The sequence below is a fragment of the Taeniopygia guttata genome, chromosome 2 (genome assembly GCF_048771995.1).
Source record: "Taeniopygia guttata chromosome 2, bTaeGut7.mat, whole genome shotgun sequence".
In the NCBI taxonomy this organism is placed as follows: Eukaryota; Metazoa; Chordata; class Aves; order Passeriformes; family Estrildidae; genus Taeniopygia; species Taeniopygia guttata.
Genome location: NC_133026.1, coordinates 62042593 through 62062445, shown reverse-complemented (window position 1 = coordinate 62062445; position 19853 = coordinate 62042593). Strand labels below are relative to the sequence as shown.

Sequence of the window (19853 nt, the reverse complement as noted above, 5' to 3'; positions counted from 1 at the left end):
GGGTTTTTGCTTCCACACTATAAAACATCACATATCAGGAGAGGAAAGTTGTTTAGATATGTGATTCTTTGGATATTATGAAGCTGAAAAATCTTGGTATTGTATCTCACTGTATCTTTTACCTGGAATATAAATGCTAAAGAGGTCTTCAACCTTTCCTACAAACTTAAATACAGTTTCTACCTCAAGCCTAAAATGTCCCCAAAGAGACTGCCTGGTCATTTTTTATACTGGTTAACCTTTACTCCAGTATTACCACAATGAAATCTACTTTAGTAGGTAAAAAATCTCTTATAACAAAACAGTCAACTTCGACCACTAAAATTTGGCATGTTTCAACCATGGCCTCAAAAGGTATGTAGTGACGTACTGTATACAAGGAATGAATGGGTGATTTCTAAGCACAAAAATTACTTAAGCAGTTTTTTTAATAAAGATGGGTTAGTCTACAACACAAGTATAAAGAAATAATGTTTCTGTGGAAGACCCTTCCCCCTGCCTTCATTCAGCAGATGAACACAGTGAAAAACAGAAAGGTTAAGGGACTTGCCCATGTCAGCAGCAACTGAAATCAAGACCAGAAGCTGTAAATCTGGTGATAGTACTACAATTGACAACAACACTCCTTCCTACGGTATGCATATTGTGACTGCTTAATGTCCTCCTACTCAACTTCAAACACGTATTTATAGAAGCAAATAAGAACTAAAAAATTCTGTGGCGCAGTCCCTTAGATAACATACAAAAAGCAACTGTCCCTCCCACAGGCCTTTTCTGCTTTTGCAGATTGTATTTAAGTCACACCTACAACACGCTTGCTGTGTTTTAGGCATTACTCATTACTGTTTATTTCCAGAAAGCGACTCACTAATTTATCTGAATTTGGTTTCAAGTCATTGGTTGTTTGCATGTAGGCAATATGCTAAATTAATAGTTTCTCAGTTCAATTTCTCATTATAACATATAAGTGATCTATTTATTCAGCTACAGACCAATTCTGTGGTAGCATGCCTACTAAGTTATGAAGCATTTTGATGTGAAGTGAACTTGTGACCTCAAGTATGACTTTTTACTCCAGTAAACCATTTGAAGAGGTAACCATTCAAACAACTAAAAAAAAATTAGTGTCCCATATTTTCATATTTTAATAAAACTACAGACACCAGTATGCACACACAGACAAAGTCCAAGGTATTTTAAATTTTGGAGAATATAGAAATCACTTTCATTACCCATGCAAAAGAAAGAAAAAAATCCAGCAATGGAAGTGCTTACAAGACACCAAGTATACCCACCAGTGATGTCAAACCTTCATTGTCAACAACCCAGTCCTCCTTTTCAGCTAATCTCTTTATATCTGTAAAACAGAGTAACAGGGGAAACATGGGATGGGTGGGTGGGGAGAGAAGGTATAAATTTTAATTATTAAAAAATTCTTGAACTTGAAAAGAAACCACAGACACTGGCACTGCAATGACTAGGCATACAAGCAAATCACACTACAAGCTTCAAAGCCTTCAATACTCTCAAATGACTAAGAATGGAACTCACACTTGGAGTGTTGCTGATACCACACAGAGAAGCACATCTATGATACATGGCAGGACTTGCATGAAGCATATTGTTTACTGGAAAGCTTAGAATTAAAGAAATATTGCAAAGGCTTTGGGTTTGTTTTTGTTTTGTGAATTTTTAATCACAATTTAAAATACTTCAACTACAAACCCAAGTCTCTAGCCTATAACACTCTAGCTCTTAATTAAAAATGAAAGAGAAACTGCCTAGCATTTTAGTAAAGACAGAAAGTACATAATGTAATTCATATTCAGAACCATAAAAGAGGCACAGGATCCTCACTCAGGGTCAAAGATCCATGGTGCTAGATTTTCTTCAAAAGTACATGAACACATATGCAAAAAGCACTCTCTTCCACTATCCAGGTGTTCACTTATACAAGCCTACTATATAACTATTTATTGGGATGTGAATCCAAAACTTAGGCACTAAAAAAACACAATTCTTCTCTGGATGGTGTGCATCATGCATCATCACTGTGTTTTAGGCTTAACTGAAGTGTAAACAGAAAAAAAGATGAACTGTGTGCAGTTTGCAGGGCTTTGACATACAGTTTTCCCCCACAGAAATTGCTCATCAGAAGTGTCTGCACATCATGAAACTCTCTTTTAAATGAAACAAAAATTTCAGTGAATTACCATCTCTTCTAAAAATCCAAGAAAAGAGGATAACTAATGCATGCTAAAAGTTTTCTTCAAAATCTTAGTACTTTCTGTAGCTAAATTAAGAAGCTTAGTTATAGCATCATACTCTGCAACTCTCACAGAAGTATAGGCTCAATGAGGATAAAAGGCATTAAGGGATTGTGTGGAATAATGACTTCATTCACTTTCCTACTTAATTCAATTGATATTCTTCTAAGGGTTTAGATTGCACTGGTCTGCCTTTACATGTTTTTGTGGCTGCTCACTTTTGCATTCTGTTCTAAGCTAAGACAAATATAAAACCCACCAAATTTCTTTCTTGTATTTCACTGCTCATCAAATTCCAGTCAAATACATGTATTTGTAACTCCCTGACTAGTCTGGCATTCACATAATTTCTCTTTCATGACCTTTATGACCAGTGACCACATACAGGAGGGAAAGAACACAGACTGCCTCTCAGGGCCAGCATGTGTACATGGTGTTTATCGTAAGACAACAAAAAAACTCCTGTGCGTGGGCAGGTTTATTGTACTTGAAAAGCTAAAGTGCTGTAATGAATATTTTAACTACATCTGAATATTTCAAGTACATCTGAATGCCTTTACCAACTTACAACATATAGCAAGAGATGAAACTGAAGGTTATATCAGAACTTGACCCATATTAGAGAGGTGAAATTCAAGTCCAGGAGGAGTCTTTTTGACTTACATATTGCAGATATAGCTACTTCTGAGATACATTTACATAGCTCCATAAGAATATTCATTACCTGTACTCGTTCCCCAATAATAAGAGTTTTTTCACGGGTCCAATTAACCTGGTCATGTGCAGAAAAAAATCCCCACTATCTTAAATACATTCCAGAAGTACAATTTTCTTTAGTAGGCAAAGAACAATAAAAAGGGGACCACAGATAAGGTATGCAATGCAACAGAATGAGAGTTATGACACAAGCATCCTTCCTCCTGTTTGATGCTATAGCCAACACACAGAACTGCTTCACTGACAGGAGAGGGAAGCAGCGGCTGAGGAATGCTGCTGTTATGGCTAGACTAAAGAGAGCTGCATTATCCAGCCAATAACACATACCAGCATCCCAAGGGACCTACTTTTCTTTGATTCAAGAAAGAAAAGTATGTATTAAAAACTAAGGTGCAGACTACCACAAGAATTTTTCCTACACAGAAAGTGTGGCCAGCAACCAGAACACGCAGAGCAGAAACTCTGCATCCGAGCAAAGAACTGGGCTATTGCCTTGATGCAACAAGTAGGTAAAACCAGTAACGCAGCAGATTTTTTCATAATTGGTCACATATTGGAGCTCTCTGCACTGTGCTGGAGAAGCTAGGTAGGTAGCTCAGAGATTGGATAAGCCAAGGACTGTCAAGAAAATGGTTGAGAGCTAAGTACTTCCTTCCTTTGAAACAGCAGGACATCTGAGGACTCCCTCACAGTTCCTAGACAGAAGAATAAGTCAGTCCAAAAAGATCATACTCATGTCACAATTAAAAGGAAAAAAATATCTTACACCATCAAGAAAAAACAATTGAACTCAATTGTGCTAAGGTATTAAAAGCAAAATAGACTTTCTACTTAATGTGAAATGTGAAATTGTGATAATACTTCACAGAATTTTAAGGATAAAGGCAATGTATGAACTTGTTCAGCCAGCTCACTTGATATTAATGCAGGAAAAAAGTGTTAATTGTGAAATGAGATTTAATAAAACAAGAGTCAAGAATGCAATTCTTATCAATATTGTAACAATTAAACCATAGATAACTAATGACTTGTTATCACCAAAAGTTTAAAAACTTGCTTGATATAGCCACCTATGCTTGGCATACTTTAGCCTACAGTAAAACTCTTAGCCTACATAGAATTGAATCATATGTTAAAGATGAAAAGTGACTAAATTGTAATATTAAAAAGCCATATTATTTTTTAACATTGAGGGTAAGTAGTCTTTTGGAAAAAAATCCCATGGCCCTGCTAAGGGAATTAGTAGATCAATCTGCCCCGATTTTAGGAGAGACATTTATTTCTAGGAGATCTACTTAATTGAAATTTAAGATCACATTAAGTCACATTAGATTCAGAGAATATGTTACTGGTCTTCACAATCCAGACACTAATGGCAAAAATTGTGTACACAGCAGGAAACCCTGGGGATTACAATGTTAGTAAAAAGCCCTGGAACCCACACAACTAAAATACTTTATAAAGGGCTGTGGATTGTTTTTTTTTTTTTGGTCCTTGGGGGTGGGACACTGTTTATTTAATTCTTCATGTTATAGAAAACCTCAAGAAAGAAAATAAATTCCATGTCCAACATAGAAAAGCCGCATAGTGAAATAAATCACTTGCATTGTAGAACTGTCTCAACCCAAAAGAAACAAGTCTAACCTACTATATTTATTAGACTGAGGGAAGAAAATACTCATTACTTATTTCTGGCAGAAAAATGAACTATTTCAGTAACTCTTGTGAGAGACTACAGAATCAGATGAGTCTGCCACTACAACATCTGTAACAAACACGGTTATCTATCAGACCATGGTTTGGCCTAATTAGGGACACAAAGAGTGACAGGGAGCAAGGGCACCCGCAGCCTTCCATTACCTTCAGCTGTGTGTTGTAAGGTCACGATAATGCAACGTACACGAAGATCCAGAATAAGATCCTGGATGATCTGAAGCATGTCATTGGGTATCTCGAGTGCAGTAAGAGACTCAGAACTAAGCCTAGAAAACAAATAAGTTAGGTGGAAGTGTAAATATGAAAGGTTTTTAAGCTGATATGACTACACTGAATTTTTCAGACATTTTCTGCATATATAAATACAACAGCTCCATTCTCAGTATATCTTTGAAAACCTATTACCCCATTCTGAGAAGATTAATTATTTATTTAAATAAGAAGATTGTAAATGCAGATTTATTTTTCTCTAAGATTACAATAATGTCATCAGAGCAACATGCCACCTTTTTTCTACCATCTTCTTGCACTTCCCTGCTTGATCTCCTGTCCTACGATCCAAGAATAATCCTTTTGGAGCACAAGCAACTTTTTTTTTTTGTTGTTGTATTTAGATGAATGCCTAGGTCAAATACAAGATCCACAACTGGGTTTCTGTGGTATTTTTTTACTTGCATGATTAAGCTGACAGAAATGGTGATGTGGCTGTGCATCAGATTGCTAAGAATATGCATAGCTAAGGAGCCAAAATATAGCTACTGCACCATGGGCAGAGTAAAATAATTCACTGTTTTGCTTCCAACTCTGACCAGGCACGAAACACTGGTACTACAGGTGAGGATGGAGACATTAATTTCTGTTTTTTTTTTTTTTTCTTTAGAAATAGTAACACAGCAGCTTCTTGCAAGAATTAGCATTTCAGCTTTCAACTAAAAAAACCAGACTTAGCAGCACAGAGTGATGTTCACTGCTTTTATCAACCTCCTGGATCTGTAAGCAAGGACAATTCAAAGGCAGTCAGTGCCATCTGCCCTACTGCAAATACTGGGGACAGTACAGGTAATAGGAAGCGCCAAAGTGGAGGAACAGGAAGGCACAAAGCAAACAGGTGGAACATTTTCAGTCATGCATCTGTAGGCTCCAGTTCTACCCCTGGTATTGGGCACAAACCACCAAACTCCCACCATTAATGAGGCTGCTCTCCACCCAGCACAACTACTGAACTAGTAGATTAGAAAAATCTGTACTAGCTCAGCCAGCCAGGAAACACCATGTAAATACCCGTCTGTGAGAAAGTTAAGTTACTTTAGACTGCATAGAAGCCCTGTACTTTAGAGTTTATTCCACTGAGCACACAGCTGTCACAACCCTAAGATCATCCTTTTTCTCTTACAATACACCCTAACAAATACATACCTTTCCTACCTTTATAGTAAGGCAAAAATCTTATCAGCAACGGCTCACTTGGTTGCATAGCTCTAATTTATTCTATGGAACCTATTCATACTGGGCAATGACAGGATGGGGTACAAGAGAAAGATTGTGCTACCACCTGTGTGATACACACAAATATGTATTCGTGATATCAGCTGTGTGATACAAACAAGCAGAAAAATTAAGATCACACAGATGTAATGACAACTCCTTGTTATCTAATACTATGAGTTCTATCAGTCTTAAATACAAGCAGAAAACAGTAAATCATTTGTGAGATGGCAAAAAATAATAAAATTCTATCATGTGCTTCACAATGACTTTCAGTTATGGACTGTGAAAGTAAGGTTTTAGCTATTAAATAACTTTGCAACAAATAAAGGTCTTAGGCAATATGTAGACTCCTCTTGGGAACAGCCCACCTTCATCATTAGTGAGTCACAAGAATTTTGTCAGTCTGTGAAAGTGTGGGGGCTTGAAAATTAAATGTACTTGCAGCACTCGCACAAACTTCTGACCTGGTCACCACTGATCAATATTCTCTGATGACATGTTCCATTCCTCTTCTCCAGATTCTCCTTTTATTCTCTACTTTTGATCACTTTTCAGTAAAGTCTAGCCCACTTTGCTCAAGTGGCATCACTAAGAAAACAGGAAAACTAAGAAAACAAGGTGGGGAAAGGAGTAGGAGGGAGGAGTGGATTTCCCCAGCTCTCAGTTCAGTTGTTCATTACAAGGGTAGTGCCCGGAAAGCAAAAGGAGATTCTGTGAAAGAGTGTCTTCATGTAGTCTGTAGCCTTAGCCTGGATCTTATCTCAGATGGCAGCAGCACAGCTCACCTTTAGAGAACAGCTGTTTACATTTCCAAGCCAGTATTACAGATGTGCAAATCTAGAATTTTATAATTTGAGTGAAACTCATGTATTACTTCTCATAAAAGGACAACATTGGTGCCCCTTTATATCTTTTCATTAAGTCAGTGCCTTCTTAAATTGAAAGCATTCCATAAAACTCAGCCAGAATAACAAACTTCACATGGAAATATTTTTCTATGTGGTTACAGTACAGATAATTTAAGTGACAACAGAGTGACAGAAAGTGTTAAACAGACTTGACAACATGTGTGTATCATCCCATCTGCACTAAGAATATCTACGCATGATTATACCTCTTCCTCCTCTTCATCTGTGCTTTGCCTGTTACCTGCTTTGAAAACTCAAGATCAAAAGTACGGTATCATACCTGGGTATTACTCAAAAGGAGTAGTTACTTTTCAAAAGGCAATGACAACTCTTGTAGGCCTCACAGACAAATGCAAGCAAATTCTATACATTATTGAATAATTTCGCAATTAATGAAATGGACATTATTAAGCTGAATGACATTCTAAGCAGGAATATCACCTTCCATTAAACAACTGTAATGGTAAATTGTGATCTAAGAATTACTACAGTGAAAAACATGATATTTTCACCCATTTTGGCAAAGATAGGAAGATATGTAGCAAATGCAGCAAATAATTGCTTTCTACTCTAAAGAATTTAATTGTGTTTCATTCACTGAGTGCCTATGCTCTATGCTGTGCCAGGCAAATATTTTGTTCAAACTTTTTCATAAGGTGCTATGGGAAAAAATGAATATATTGTTATGTAACAAGACTATATCATGAGACATTGATAATTAACGTTGTACATAGAATCCTAAATCTGACATAAGCAATTTTTTTTGCAATCCTATTTTTGAAAATGTTAACATTCTCAAAATTCAGGGTTTTTAACAAAATGAGTAAAACATTTTGTCTTAAAGCACACATATTCCATGAATAGAATGATTTTATGGGTCCAGAGATCCATTTACCTTACAGTCTGGATAACATGAGTCAGCCATTGTCCAGAAAGTTCAGATTTCATCTCCCAGCCACCATACTGTCTTAATTCTCCTTCTCTGAGGGTGAATGGAAGCAAGGCTCCACGTATAAGTTTTACCAGAGAGTGCATCACTTCCTGAATCATTTTCTGCATTAGAAGAAGGGGAAGAAAAATCAAGGAAAAATCTCTTCCAAGATGCTTAAGCAGTCACATATTTACTATATACAAGAGGAAGAAATGTTAAGATTTACAGGTGGCTCCATATGGTAGAGAAGAGAGGAAAAGGAGGTATGAGAGTACACAAATTATATAGGAAATATTATTTTTCAAGGTGACACTAAAGTATCTTGCCATGAAGGACAAATGAAAGAAATTAGGGTTCTCCCTACCACATTTCCCCCAACTACTTACCTTGAAATCATTTTGTCTTTGCCTAGCATTTTTCTTCGATCTTTCCATTTGGCCAGATTTTTCAGCAGTCTTGTGAAAATGAGAAAATTGAAAAGTGTAAGTATCTTATAACCACTGTTAAAATAATTCTGAAAAAAGGGGTTTCAAGGTGAAGAAGTGAAAACTGATGAGTTTATGATGTAATTATAAAAATGAACTCAGGGCATTTCACTAAGCAAAGACTATATATATTTCAATAAACTCAACTTACTGTAGGTAAGTACCCTAATGTTTAATTCTGAAGAAAAATGTGTGCTTAAGACAAAGTCAGAGACTTTGAGCATAAGAGTAGCTGCTCAAGCAGTGTAAACTTCCCGAGGTTAAAGTTTTCTCACTGCAGTGTTGGTGAGATCTAAAACACATATAGTCCATTGTGCATCAAGTTTACATGAAGAAACTATTTTTTTAGCATGGAAACTGACCAGAGAAAGACATCAATGTGAAGCGAGAGGCAAATATTGGAATTAAGGCAATTTGGAAATGCATGATGTAAGGGGGAGGGCTGCAGGGTTTTTGTTTAGTTTAGGAACAGTATTTTGTTACAATGCTCTTTATATAATTCAACCAGTTGTAAAAAGACTGCAAAATAAGCAGCATCTTTATTGTCACTTCTTTGAGAACAGAGGAACATGAGTACACTTTGCATGAGACAGTTACAGTTGAAGAAAAACATGATTTGACTAATAGTCTTCCTGTTTGTAGTTCTACCCTTCTGTGAAGAGTACTGAGATCTCAGTAGAGTAAATTACATTGAAAAAGTTATTTCAAATCCTAGGTGAAGTGCAGATGTCAAACTTTATACCTAGACAATCTCCTGTTTTATGTTTGTACAGCAACATCTACTGGACAAGAATTGCAATAACATGACACGAGCGCCCTCAAAGACAATCAGTTTATTTTCAAATTATTAATTTGAAATGCTCTATTTTTCAAAATCCTTCTTTAGTTAAAGCATTTAAGATTTTTAAAATAAAATAAATTAATTGAAGTGAGCAAAAATTAGAGAAAAAATCAAACTGCTTAACAGTTTTGGAAAATACATAGCTATAAAACTCTTGTATGTTAAACCTCTGAATTATACAATTTCAGACAAGGAGAACACCCTTCAAATTATTGCTGCATTTAACTCCCACTTCTCTCTTCTGAAGCATTAAAAAGAAAATAAATTGTATTCCTTGAAACTTCAGATAGATACTTCAAATTGACACTGGTTTACAGCTGGATTAAACAGAGCAATTCACAGATCATTGATAATTTTTTTTTTCAGTGGTTTTGAAGAAGACCAGTCTTAAACCTTTCTTGCACAGACAGACCAAAACTATCTTGTGGTAAGACCAACGGTTACTACTCACATTTGTGACTTCACCTAGAGTGATTCAAAGAACTCAACTTTTCAAACTGTTGAAATACCACACACATCTTAACTGACAATATTTTAAGGCATACAGCTAATCTTTCAGAACTAAAAAGAACCCCCTACCTGCCAAAACCCTACAAACTAAACAACATAAAATACATCCTGAAATGCATATGTGGAGATTTTCTTTCTACATTTTTTAAATGTCTTGAAGACTTAAAGAAGCTAACTGAAATACCCCTATATACCATTTTTTATAATATGTTTCTTAAAAAAAATGTAGCAATTGCCTTGCTTCATGATTGATGATATATACCAAGCACATGGTAAAAGAATTTTCTTTGTGGACAATTAAAATTTTTACTGTTTCTGACAGGAAAACACAAACTTTCAAACATAGAAGACCATATGTACCTTACAGACTAACAACAAAACTACTTCTTTTTTTTTATACATTGAAATAACATTTTGTTCTGGCAAGACAGATCACTGCATTTTCCACTTGCAGAATTTTCGTGAGCAAGATTTCTTAATCTTGTTTACAGTTCCAGTCTTTGTTTCTCTAGAAACTGCTTTCTATTTCATTGTACAGAGAAAAAAATCACAATAAACTTAAGAGGTAAATGTGTAAAGTTTAATTTTCAACAGTACTGGTGTCAAGAAGAAAGGTTGTCATTTCCCTTGTGAAAGAAATTATTTTTGTGAAAGTCAGCAGTACTAAGGTTTATTCTTGATTTTACTTCATTCTCTGAACATTAGGTGTAAATATCATATTTCTGTTTTTTACCATGTAAAATGAGTATCACACATAGCATCTATTTCACTGAAGCTATAATGCTCTGTACATTGTGCTCAACATGTAAAGTGCTATAGTATCTATTAGTATCATCATATGTAAACAGTATATTGATTTATAAACAGTAGCAGAAGATAGATTAATTCTTTGGAAAATGAGAACATAAGCTTCCAAATGTTCCTTTTCAAAGGCTTTTTTTCCCTACTAAAGCTGCAAAGAATAGTAGATAGACATGATGATTTCAGAATTTAAACACAGCAGAACATAGTATATCACAAAATAATTAATCAAAAATTAATTTTGAGAGGTATCCTTTCAAAATCTGTTAAGAGTGTGCATATAAAAACAACATGTGTCATAAATCATTACTTTTGCTTTTCCTCTTCTTGCATTATCAGGATGATTTGGAAAAATCAGATCATCTGAGCAAGAAGGCGTAGTAGCACAGGTAGTTGCAGCTGACTACCCTTCCAGGCTAGACTCCCTAGGATGTGTCTGTGAATTCTACTTAGCGCCTTGGTTATTTTGCAATTCTGGTCTTGAACCTAACCTCACTTCCAAATACTTACAATTCAAGAAATGAGTATTCCTTTTCCAAAGAAAGGAAACAATATTTTTTTCTGTATGACTCTGCCTTTTACATATCTCTACCCTTCATGCAATGTGTTATTTCTTCAGATCACCAGTGAAGGGCCAGCTATGAGTAAGAGGTGAAAGTACACAGATATTATTGAGTCCAGCAACTGGAACACAGACTGTCACACACACAATCCCCACTGTCATAATTTAATGTAATTCCACTGTATGCTTACATTATTTTAAAAAGAAAAATCTCTTACTAAAATAAGTTGTTACTTCTACCAGTGAAATATAGTACTTCAAGTATTATTATTACAGGCCTTTGTTACTTATAAGTCCTTTATATAGAAGAATCCATACCTCACTGAATAAACTTCCATTCACATAGGAAACCCATAGCTTCCAGAAGTTGGGCAGCTGACTTACAACAAGTTTTGTCAACTTTTCAACAAATACAACTTGCTGAGGAGCTTTGTATCGCCAAGCTAAAAGGGGAAGAGAGGATGGAAAAGGCAACGTTAACATTTTTAAAACCAACAAAAATGTACTACAAGCTTGCTGCTGTACTGTATTACACAAGTGACTATACAGTATATACAAACCTTTTGGGTAAAAATAAAAAAAATTAAAGCATAGTCCATATACGTGTACACAGTCTGTATGCATACAAGCTCTTTCTTCTCCTCTCGTATTCTTACAAGGTGCCAGCACTGTGACAGTATCTACAGAATAGTTCCCCTTGTGGGGGTATCTAAAGCAATCCACCTAAAGACTGTCCATTCAGTCTTCTGTCTTCAAACCACTCTAAAATGTAATGTGAAAGCAATCAAGGCATTAGAAAAGTTTCTAATGAAATCTTGGCAACAGAAAACTTTTTCCAGTTTCCTCTGAAATGGGCGAAATGGAGTAAAGAGAAAACTGAACAGAGGCAGATGTAATCATTAACACAGAAAATAAAGGAAACCTTGTAAAATATTCTTCCATAACCACTTAGGTTCTCTGTTGAAACCTTCATGATTAGAATGGTTTAACAAAACAGGGTATCAGCACAACAACGATAAGAGACTTGTATTTCACTTCAGAAACTACAGTCTGCTTTGAAACACTTGGACAAAGAAATTATATATTTGTTGAAAAACTCCAAAACAAATCACCAAAGCCCCCAAAACACTTTAAAACTATGTGTTTGCTGATGTGGTGTTTTTTATATATAAACTCAGGTCTTGTACAAATGATAAATTTAAGACTATGATATCAGCCTATGTAACGCTGTGAAATGCAGAAAAATGTTGCATGAAATAGCACTTTTTGTATCTACTTTGCTAAAGCATGTTGCCTACACACAACAGGAATTCACCATTTAGGCAAAAATTGCTGCCTAATAGCACATTACATATTAGTAGGCTTCACCAGAGCCTCACTATTTTATTGTGTTAGTAGACAGTCTTGAGTCTCCTTGAAGTACAGCATACCTTCCTTCAGCAGCTTCCATTTGTCGAGGTGTGGATCACGTATTGCTTTGCTTCTTTACTGGAGAATAGAACATCTGCCCTACCCATTTCTTCTCATGGCCAAAAAGTTTAGGCATTTGGAATTAGTATTCAAAAATAAAATCATAATGGAAGCCCAAAATTTGGAAAGAGGGTCTGACACAACTCAAGTGCAAATGTCCTGAGAGTTATACAGCTGTTTAGGAGACATGAAAATGTCAAAACTCTACTAGAAAAGCTCCTAGTGTGGACACAGGTAAGATACTTTCACCAGCTTGGTTTATAACTTCCATAGAACTGGTCAAGACTCAGTGGCAGCAAAACTTTCATTAACAAGCTGTGACTATGTCAGGAAGCTGTGCCAACAGAGCTACAGCAGCAGAGGCTCTGTAACTTCTACAAACACCAACTTCTAATGAAAAAAAATTCAGTTCCTTTGAGAAACCATTTCATCTTCGCAAAAAGTTCCAACACCAATCTAAGGTTATAACCACGGATGTCTGTTGGTAACTGAAAAATACTGGCAAGATTTACTTCATCTATGAAATCCTTTTCTCCTTGAGGATGCATATTTCAGATTTAGTTCCAAGCCTGCAGACAGCAGATACCTCTTAGAATAAGCTACTGCACATCAATACCAAAAGATTCTGGCCACAAATTCAGGATATTTTTACTCTGTTACTTGAGAAAGTTCCAATCTATATTTTATTCCATAGATTTTATTATAATCTCTGCTATAACAATCTAAAGAGGAAACTAGAGGTTTTGTCTATTGTTGATATATTCTCATGAACATATGCTCAAGCAAGAGCTGAATGTTATTTGAATGCTACAGTTTTGAATTTGTAGTGATTTCTTTAACCAATATCTTGGACAATCAATGTCAAACATATTGGAGGAAAAAAAACCCAAATAAGCCCTAAGATACCATTCCTTAAATTTACCCAAAACTAAAAAGATCCACAAACAAACTGAAAACAGAATATACCACAGCACATTTGGAATGACAGCTCTTGCACAAGCATCCTAAATTGTAGGTCTGCTTTGTCTCTCCATTCAGAGAAGAACAAGGATGGCAAAGCTATTAGTGGCCATGTGCACCTAAGCACCAAAGAACTCAGATGCATCTATTATTGGGATGGATTATTATACTGCTCCAATTCTCCAGATTTCTCTTGGGTTTAAATTGGTGTCTACAGAACATGAAAAATTTGTTGTAAATTTACATTTTTCAGTTTGTAAAATGTAACAGATACACAACTAAGACTTTCAAAACAAAATAATCCAAGTGGAATTGTCAGCCATATATGCAATTAAGTCCCTGCTCATGCAAAAAAAATCAAACAACTTAAAAATAAACTGGACTTTGGGTGTTGCTTGCTACATTAAGTGTGGCACTCATATTAATTATAGATGGCATTCCACTAATTCCACAAAAAACAATCAGCAATTTAGTGTTTAGCTTTGTACCACTTGTTAATAACCTCCATGCAAGGCTTTGGGCTGAGAAGTGACAAGGGTAACACTAAGACAGCTATTTCAGTAAAGAATGATCTATTCTGTGAAAAGCATGTTTTCTGTCTCCTGTGATGTCACCATTGAAAGATTCCTGAGAAGTTGTTTGGATAAGGGTATTGATGACACAACACAGAAGGTCTCAGCCGGTTGTGGATAGACAGACTACTTGAGCTTAGTCAAATATTTTGTTTCCTCTTTTGGGTTTAAAGCATTAGAGACCCAGATATGTGAAGGCACAGAAATGTGCAATTGCAAGGATAACCATCATCTCAGCAAACACACACAAAAGGTATAACAAGCAAAACGAAGTAGGCAATAGGTGGCTATGCATGCAAGAGAAAAGATTTGGTCTTGTAGAAAAAAATACTTTTACTACTTTAACTTCATTCTAAGAAACAAACTTTGAACTTGAATTTGAATTTTATGAACTGCTCTTTTCTTGCAAGAAACATGGACAACTTCTTTAGTAAGCAACAGTAGTGTGTAAGGAGAAAGAACTGTATTTTGTAACAATCCAAAACAAGCGCACAGTATGTGGGTTTTTGTTTGGGATTTTTGACTACACCACACAGTGTACAGTGGGGTCTGCAGCTTTATTTTTTTCCCAAATAGAACAGATGCCTACCATCATCCCGGCCAGACTGAAAGCTGCTGCCCCTTTTCAGCGAAGCGGTTTGACTGAGATGGCCGATTGGCGACGGACGCACATCACTGTCCAGGTCCAGCATGGGGCTGTGGAGCAATGCGTTGCCTGGGCAGAGGGGAAAAACCCAAAAGTTAGAATAATTTTGCACAGCAGTTGACATGAAACTGTATGCTGCATGTGGAATTCTAATTTGATTCACTGATACAAATATTATCTTGAAAAAACATTCTTAGTCCTGCTTTAGACTCTTCTTTCATCTGTATCAATACTATTCAATACAACCACTACTGACTCCGGTAGCAAAGCCAAAACCACAAGTACCACAGGGAAAATGCCATTCTTTGGACTATATCTTTCTCTGTTTATAATTCATGGCCTAATTAACAAGTAAATTAACAAGTTGCTTGAAAGCCATGGATAAAAATGTATTTATGCCATTAGTGAAATTGCCCATGCTTTTTTTTCTGGTGTATGTCCTAAATACACTTTTCAACAGCAAAAGTTTCTTTTGTGTCTAGCTGAAGCAGTTAAAGACAGAGTGTTCAACTATTACTTAGCTGTTTTGCCTCTACAAAGTTCAGGTAGAAAGAATCCATCCATCAGGAATCAGATAAACTAATGGCATGTTTCCTTTGTAAATGTCCTTATTTATACGTAACTACAAACCCACAAAATATTTTCCAGTGTATCAAACAATTATTTTTCACTTTGGGCGCCTGTCCATATGTAGGTCACTATTCACAAGTCTAAGTGAGGATCTAATCTGATGGAGGTAGATACTTGGAGTCTAACATGCATTTTGAAAATCAAACATATAAGAAGAATAAGAGGATTATGGTAAGTTTTAAATGTAGTGTGACACTGTCAATAACTTTTTAAAAGTCTAATTGCTGCTTTATGCACTTCACGTATAGAGACATTTCTGAAAGTAGTCATCAAAAACTACTTCAGCAATGCTCAACTGAGCTGTAACAAGTAAACTTAAATCAATCAATATTCCCAGAATTATAGAACATCCCAGGTTGGAAGGGATCTCAGAAGGCCACTTAGCCCAACCTTTCATGGGAAAGGGAGCCAGGGTGAGATTATCTAGCACTCTGTCCAGTTCAGTGTTGAAAACCTCCAGTGATGGCAGCTTTACAATGTCACTGGGTAGCTTACTTCAGTGATTGATTGTTCTCAATGCAAAAAAATATTTTCTTATACTGAGATGAAACCACCCCTGATAATTAATGCTGAATTTTTGTAGTGAGAATACCAGCCTTTGAGTTTATACTGTTATCTTTTCCATTGATACCTATATTCACTTAAAATAACAGGAAGGTCACAGAGGACAACTACCAGCTGTAACACTGAAATACTCTAATTCAAGAGTAACACAAAGCAAAAACTATTCAAAGCACATTTATTTTAGTGTCAGAGCAGCATCGCAGAAAAATATATACCTAATCCTTTTACTTCAACAGCTGGGGCTTAAAAAGCAATATAAAGTATTGTGAAACTTATCACAAACTTCCAATAGGTGACAGTATTGGGTTTTAGTTCAGTTTGAAGGACGCTCTTTCTCTTATAATTATTTAAAGGCTTTTAGATAAATTTGCTATGGCCTATCACAGCAGCATTATCATTACCAGAATAACTGTCAGTTCTTCCACTCATCATCTTACTGTTCATAGGATAAGACACATAAGTAAATAAATCCAATTAGCTGCATCATTCACAATTGTGACTGACACACTGTATTAACTGACTCAGTGAACTCAGCCTTCCTGTCTTCAGGCTGTGCTATGATTCTGTTCACTGTCTAACTCCTATACCACTTACTAAACACAACTCATCTTTATGACAGCTTTAAAACAGATGAGTTTTCAGCAACACAGAATCTGTTGCAGTGATTTAAGTGTATTACCCACTGTTACCACAGACAAGATCTACAGTGAGTTTGAACAAGAATTTGTGGAAAGATTTTTCCTTTTGAAAGAACTAAAAATGCACAATAATGAGAAAGTAAAAAACCAGTAATCTGTATCCAGGAAAACAACCCAGCCATCTTATAGAATTAAGTAAAACAAAAACAAATTAATTCCTCTTCAGACCAAAAAATACATATATTCATTAACTTACAGAAATTCTACACAGAATTAAAATAAAACTGTAGAAGACCCTGAGAAAATCAAGTGTCTCACATAATTCCTGGGATTTCAGGAACATTTGAGTGAGATTCAACACATTTGCATTTTATTTGGAAAAAAAAAGTCAAGAAGGCTAAGTCAAAACTGTCACAGGAATTGCTATTTAAAACATATTTTATTAAAAAATTTAAAAAACACCAGCAAGAGAGTAGCAGTGTTATTGTCACAAAAACTACAACAAAAAAATCCCTCTGATCTCTCTGCACAGAATTTAATTCCTCAGCTTTCAGACATTGTGTTAATAATATAAGGAATGTCTTGTAAACAGATGGTCTCTAAAAATGACAGTACCAAATTAGGAAAAATAGACACTTACCAAAACACCTTAATGTGAATTAGCTCAATTAAAACCACTTGCTTGAGGTAGCTGTATTGCTGCTGATGCACTAAGCCCATGCAGCCTGAATGGTTTATACATTCACCAGCAACAGAAAACATGTAAAGAATACTCTCTTGTTCCACCAGAAAAACCACATCATCAGTTTGCTGGCGTACCAGGAAAAGAAAGTTTAACATGAACTAATTTCTTAATTGGTTGTCTAGCATTACAAGCAAGTATAACACAGCAGCAGGGAACTACAACAGCACATAGACCCTCAGGACTAATAAACATCTGGACTACGTTAGCAAAGCTGATCTTGCTCTCACCCTACAAGAAGATAGCGCTTGAAGACTGCACACTAGCACATAAATCTTGTAAAAAAAATGAAGAGCTAACTTACAAACAATTTTTCTTCTATCCCAACTTGTTCCCTCTCTGGAGCCAGCAGCTTAAATTTAGCAGCATAATGCAATACAATGAATTAATAGTAGTATGTACTGCAGACAATAATATTTATAAACCTAAATAAACTAACCAAATAATAATTTACCGCCCACTCAGTATTTGATTTGTGTACTATTTTTACATTCCTCGATCCTGAATGTAGGACAGCAACAATTTAAAGTTTTGAGGAATTAAATTTTTACTGTGCTAACAGGTTTCAAGGAAGTATAAACAAGATGAAAAAAAATATTCCCAGTAGATCTTTACTTTTAAAAAATACACTGCATCTTTGAAGCTATAAAAGTTCTTTTTTCCAAAATACAGCATCTACATGGAACACTATCTGTCAGTGACTCCAGTGCCAAGTGTATATTTAACCAAGGAAACACAGGAAAAAATTGTACTGCATTCTCTTCTTCTACCCAACAGTAATGACAAAACAAAAGTATAATTAACACTTATTACATTTACAACTATCTAATCATGAGAAGATCAAATATGAAGTTTTAAGGAACTCAATACTGCTTTAATTTTATTTTTTTAAGGATTGTAGTGGGTTTCAACTTTTTGTGCACATATATTTTGAAGGTGTGCATTCAGAGGGTGTGTGAAATAAAAACATGTCAGTAGTTTTGTTCATGCCTCTTCTGTTCTAGTGCAGTAAGATCTCACCAAAATAAGAATCTAAAGAGCACAGCAAAAGCACAGTTCTTTTTGATATAATTTCTCTAATTTTCTGTAAATGAAAAGCCACCTGTGCTGATCCCTAACTGCATGTTTATCATACTATAGGGTACTTCTGTTCCTACAGTACCTATAGCTCATGTACAAACCTCGACCCCATTTTTTGGATTGCTACCTGCAAGCTCTTGGCAAGCAGTGCATTCCAACCTCCATTAAAAAGACAACAGACATGAAATTTGCCTAAAATAAATTTTTCCATTATATACAAACCAGTAAATTATTTAAAATTTTAAAAGCTGCTTTACCTTCATATTCCCAAACTATTACCAAATGAGTGTAAAAATTGTTCTGCAATATCCATTGCTCCACAACTGTCTGGGTTTCTTCCCCGCTCTGAGGTCTGGCAGGCAGAGGTTTCTCCAAGGAGTAGCACATCTCTTGCTTCCCTCGATAATCCAGCCTCAGCCACTGCAATTCTGCCAGCCTCGTGCATCAATTACATGACTTCCAGGGAAGATTTTTACAAAAGCTACTGGTGATCAGGGAATTAATATTGTGCCAGTACCGCCTTCAGTGACAAAGAAAATTGTTAACAAGTGACCAACTTTAGGTTAAGTAACTGTTCAGTGAGATTTTCCATGTAAAGTCAAATGTCAGTCATTACACAGACTTACTCACATTCAACACCTACATGTACATACAACACATACATGATGTATGTGAGCGAGATTAATTAAAAAAAAATAAGACTCTACAAGATGTGCAACCAGGTGAATACAGCTCCTATGTTTTCTCACCCATTATGTATCTCACAGTGAATTTTCTCACAGGCTACAATAGCGAGGGAAGGCTGATCTACAGCCTCCTGACTCTCTGAAGGGCGGCAGACTTCCTCACCAGCCTCAAACACCTTTGAACACTTTTTCCTGTGCACAGCGGGCCCTTGTCCTGTGCTACAGCCTGACCACCCACTGCTGCTTGTTGACCAAACACACAGTGCCTGGAGCCTGCACCAACCAGGATAAGATTCCTTTCAAGGACACCGCAGTGAGAATTTCAATTTGTCTAGGCAAGAAATTAGGCGAGCAGGAGAAATTACTGAAAAATTAACCTGCAAAGCAGATGAATAACTGCATTTTATTCTTTTTCTTAAGTACTTTTTTGTTCTCACATTTTATAGTGATCAAGAAGAAAATTGATTGTTTTTCTAGAAAAAAGATGAGCATGGGAGATTAAAATTGATAGACAAAAAAGATTTTGGGAAATATTTTAAAATGAATGCTTTTTTAAATCTAAAAGGCTAGTCTTCATTGCTATAAATGCATTTATAATGAAACTGTTTTTCACTTTACTACAAAAAGGGTAACTGAGCT

The 19853-nt window shown here is 35.8% G+C and overlaps 1 protein-coding gene across 1 annotated transcript in view; it reads right to left on the bottom strand.

Annotated features, from left to right (window-relative positions):
• The window catches only part of EXOC2 (exocyst complex component 2), a 127351-nt gene that overhangs the window by 46400 nt on the left and 61098 nt on the right, over nucleotides 1-19853 (bottom strand). The window contains exons 12-17 of the mRNA XM_030265431.4: nucleotides 14818-14943; nucleotides 11545-11669; nucleotides 8414-8482; nucleotides 7992-8149; nucleotides 4845-4966; nucleotides 1296-1357 (exon numbers count right to left, since the gene is read on the bottom strand). Coding sequence (XP_030121291.4) covers nucleotides 1296-1357; nucleotides 4845-4966; nucleotides 7992-8149; nucleotides 8414-8482; nucleotides 11545-11669; nucleotides 14818-14943 — 662 coding nt within the window. The remainder of the gene's footprint in view (nucleotides 1-1295; nucleotides 1358-4844; nucleotides 4967-7991; nucleotides 8150-8413; nucleotides 8483-11544; nucleotides 11670-14817; nucleotides 14944-19853) is intronic.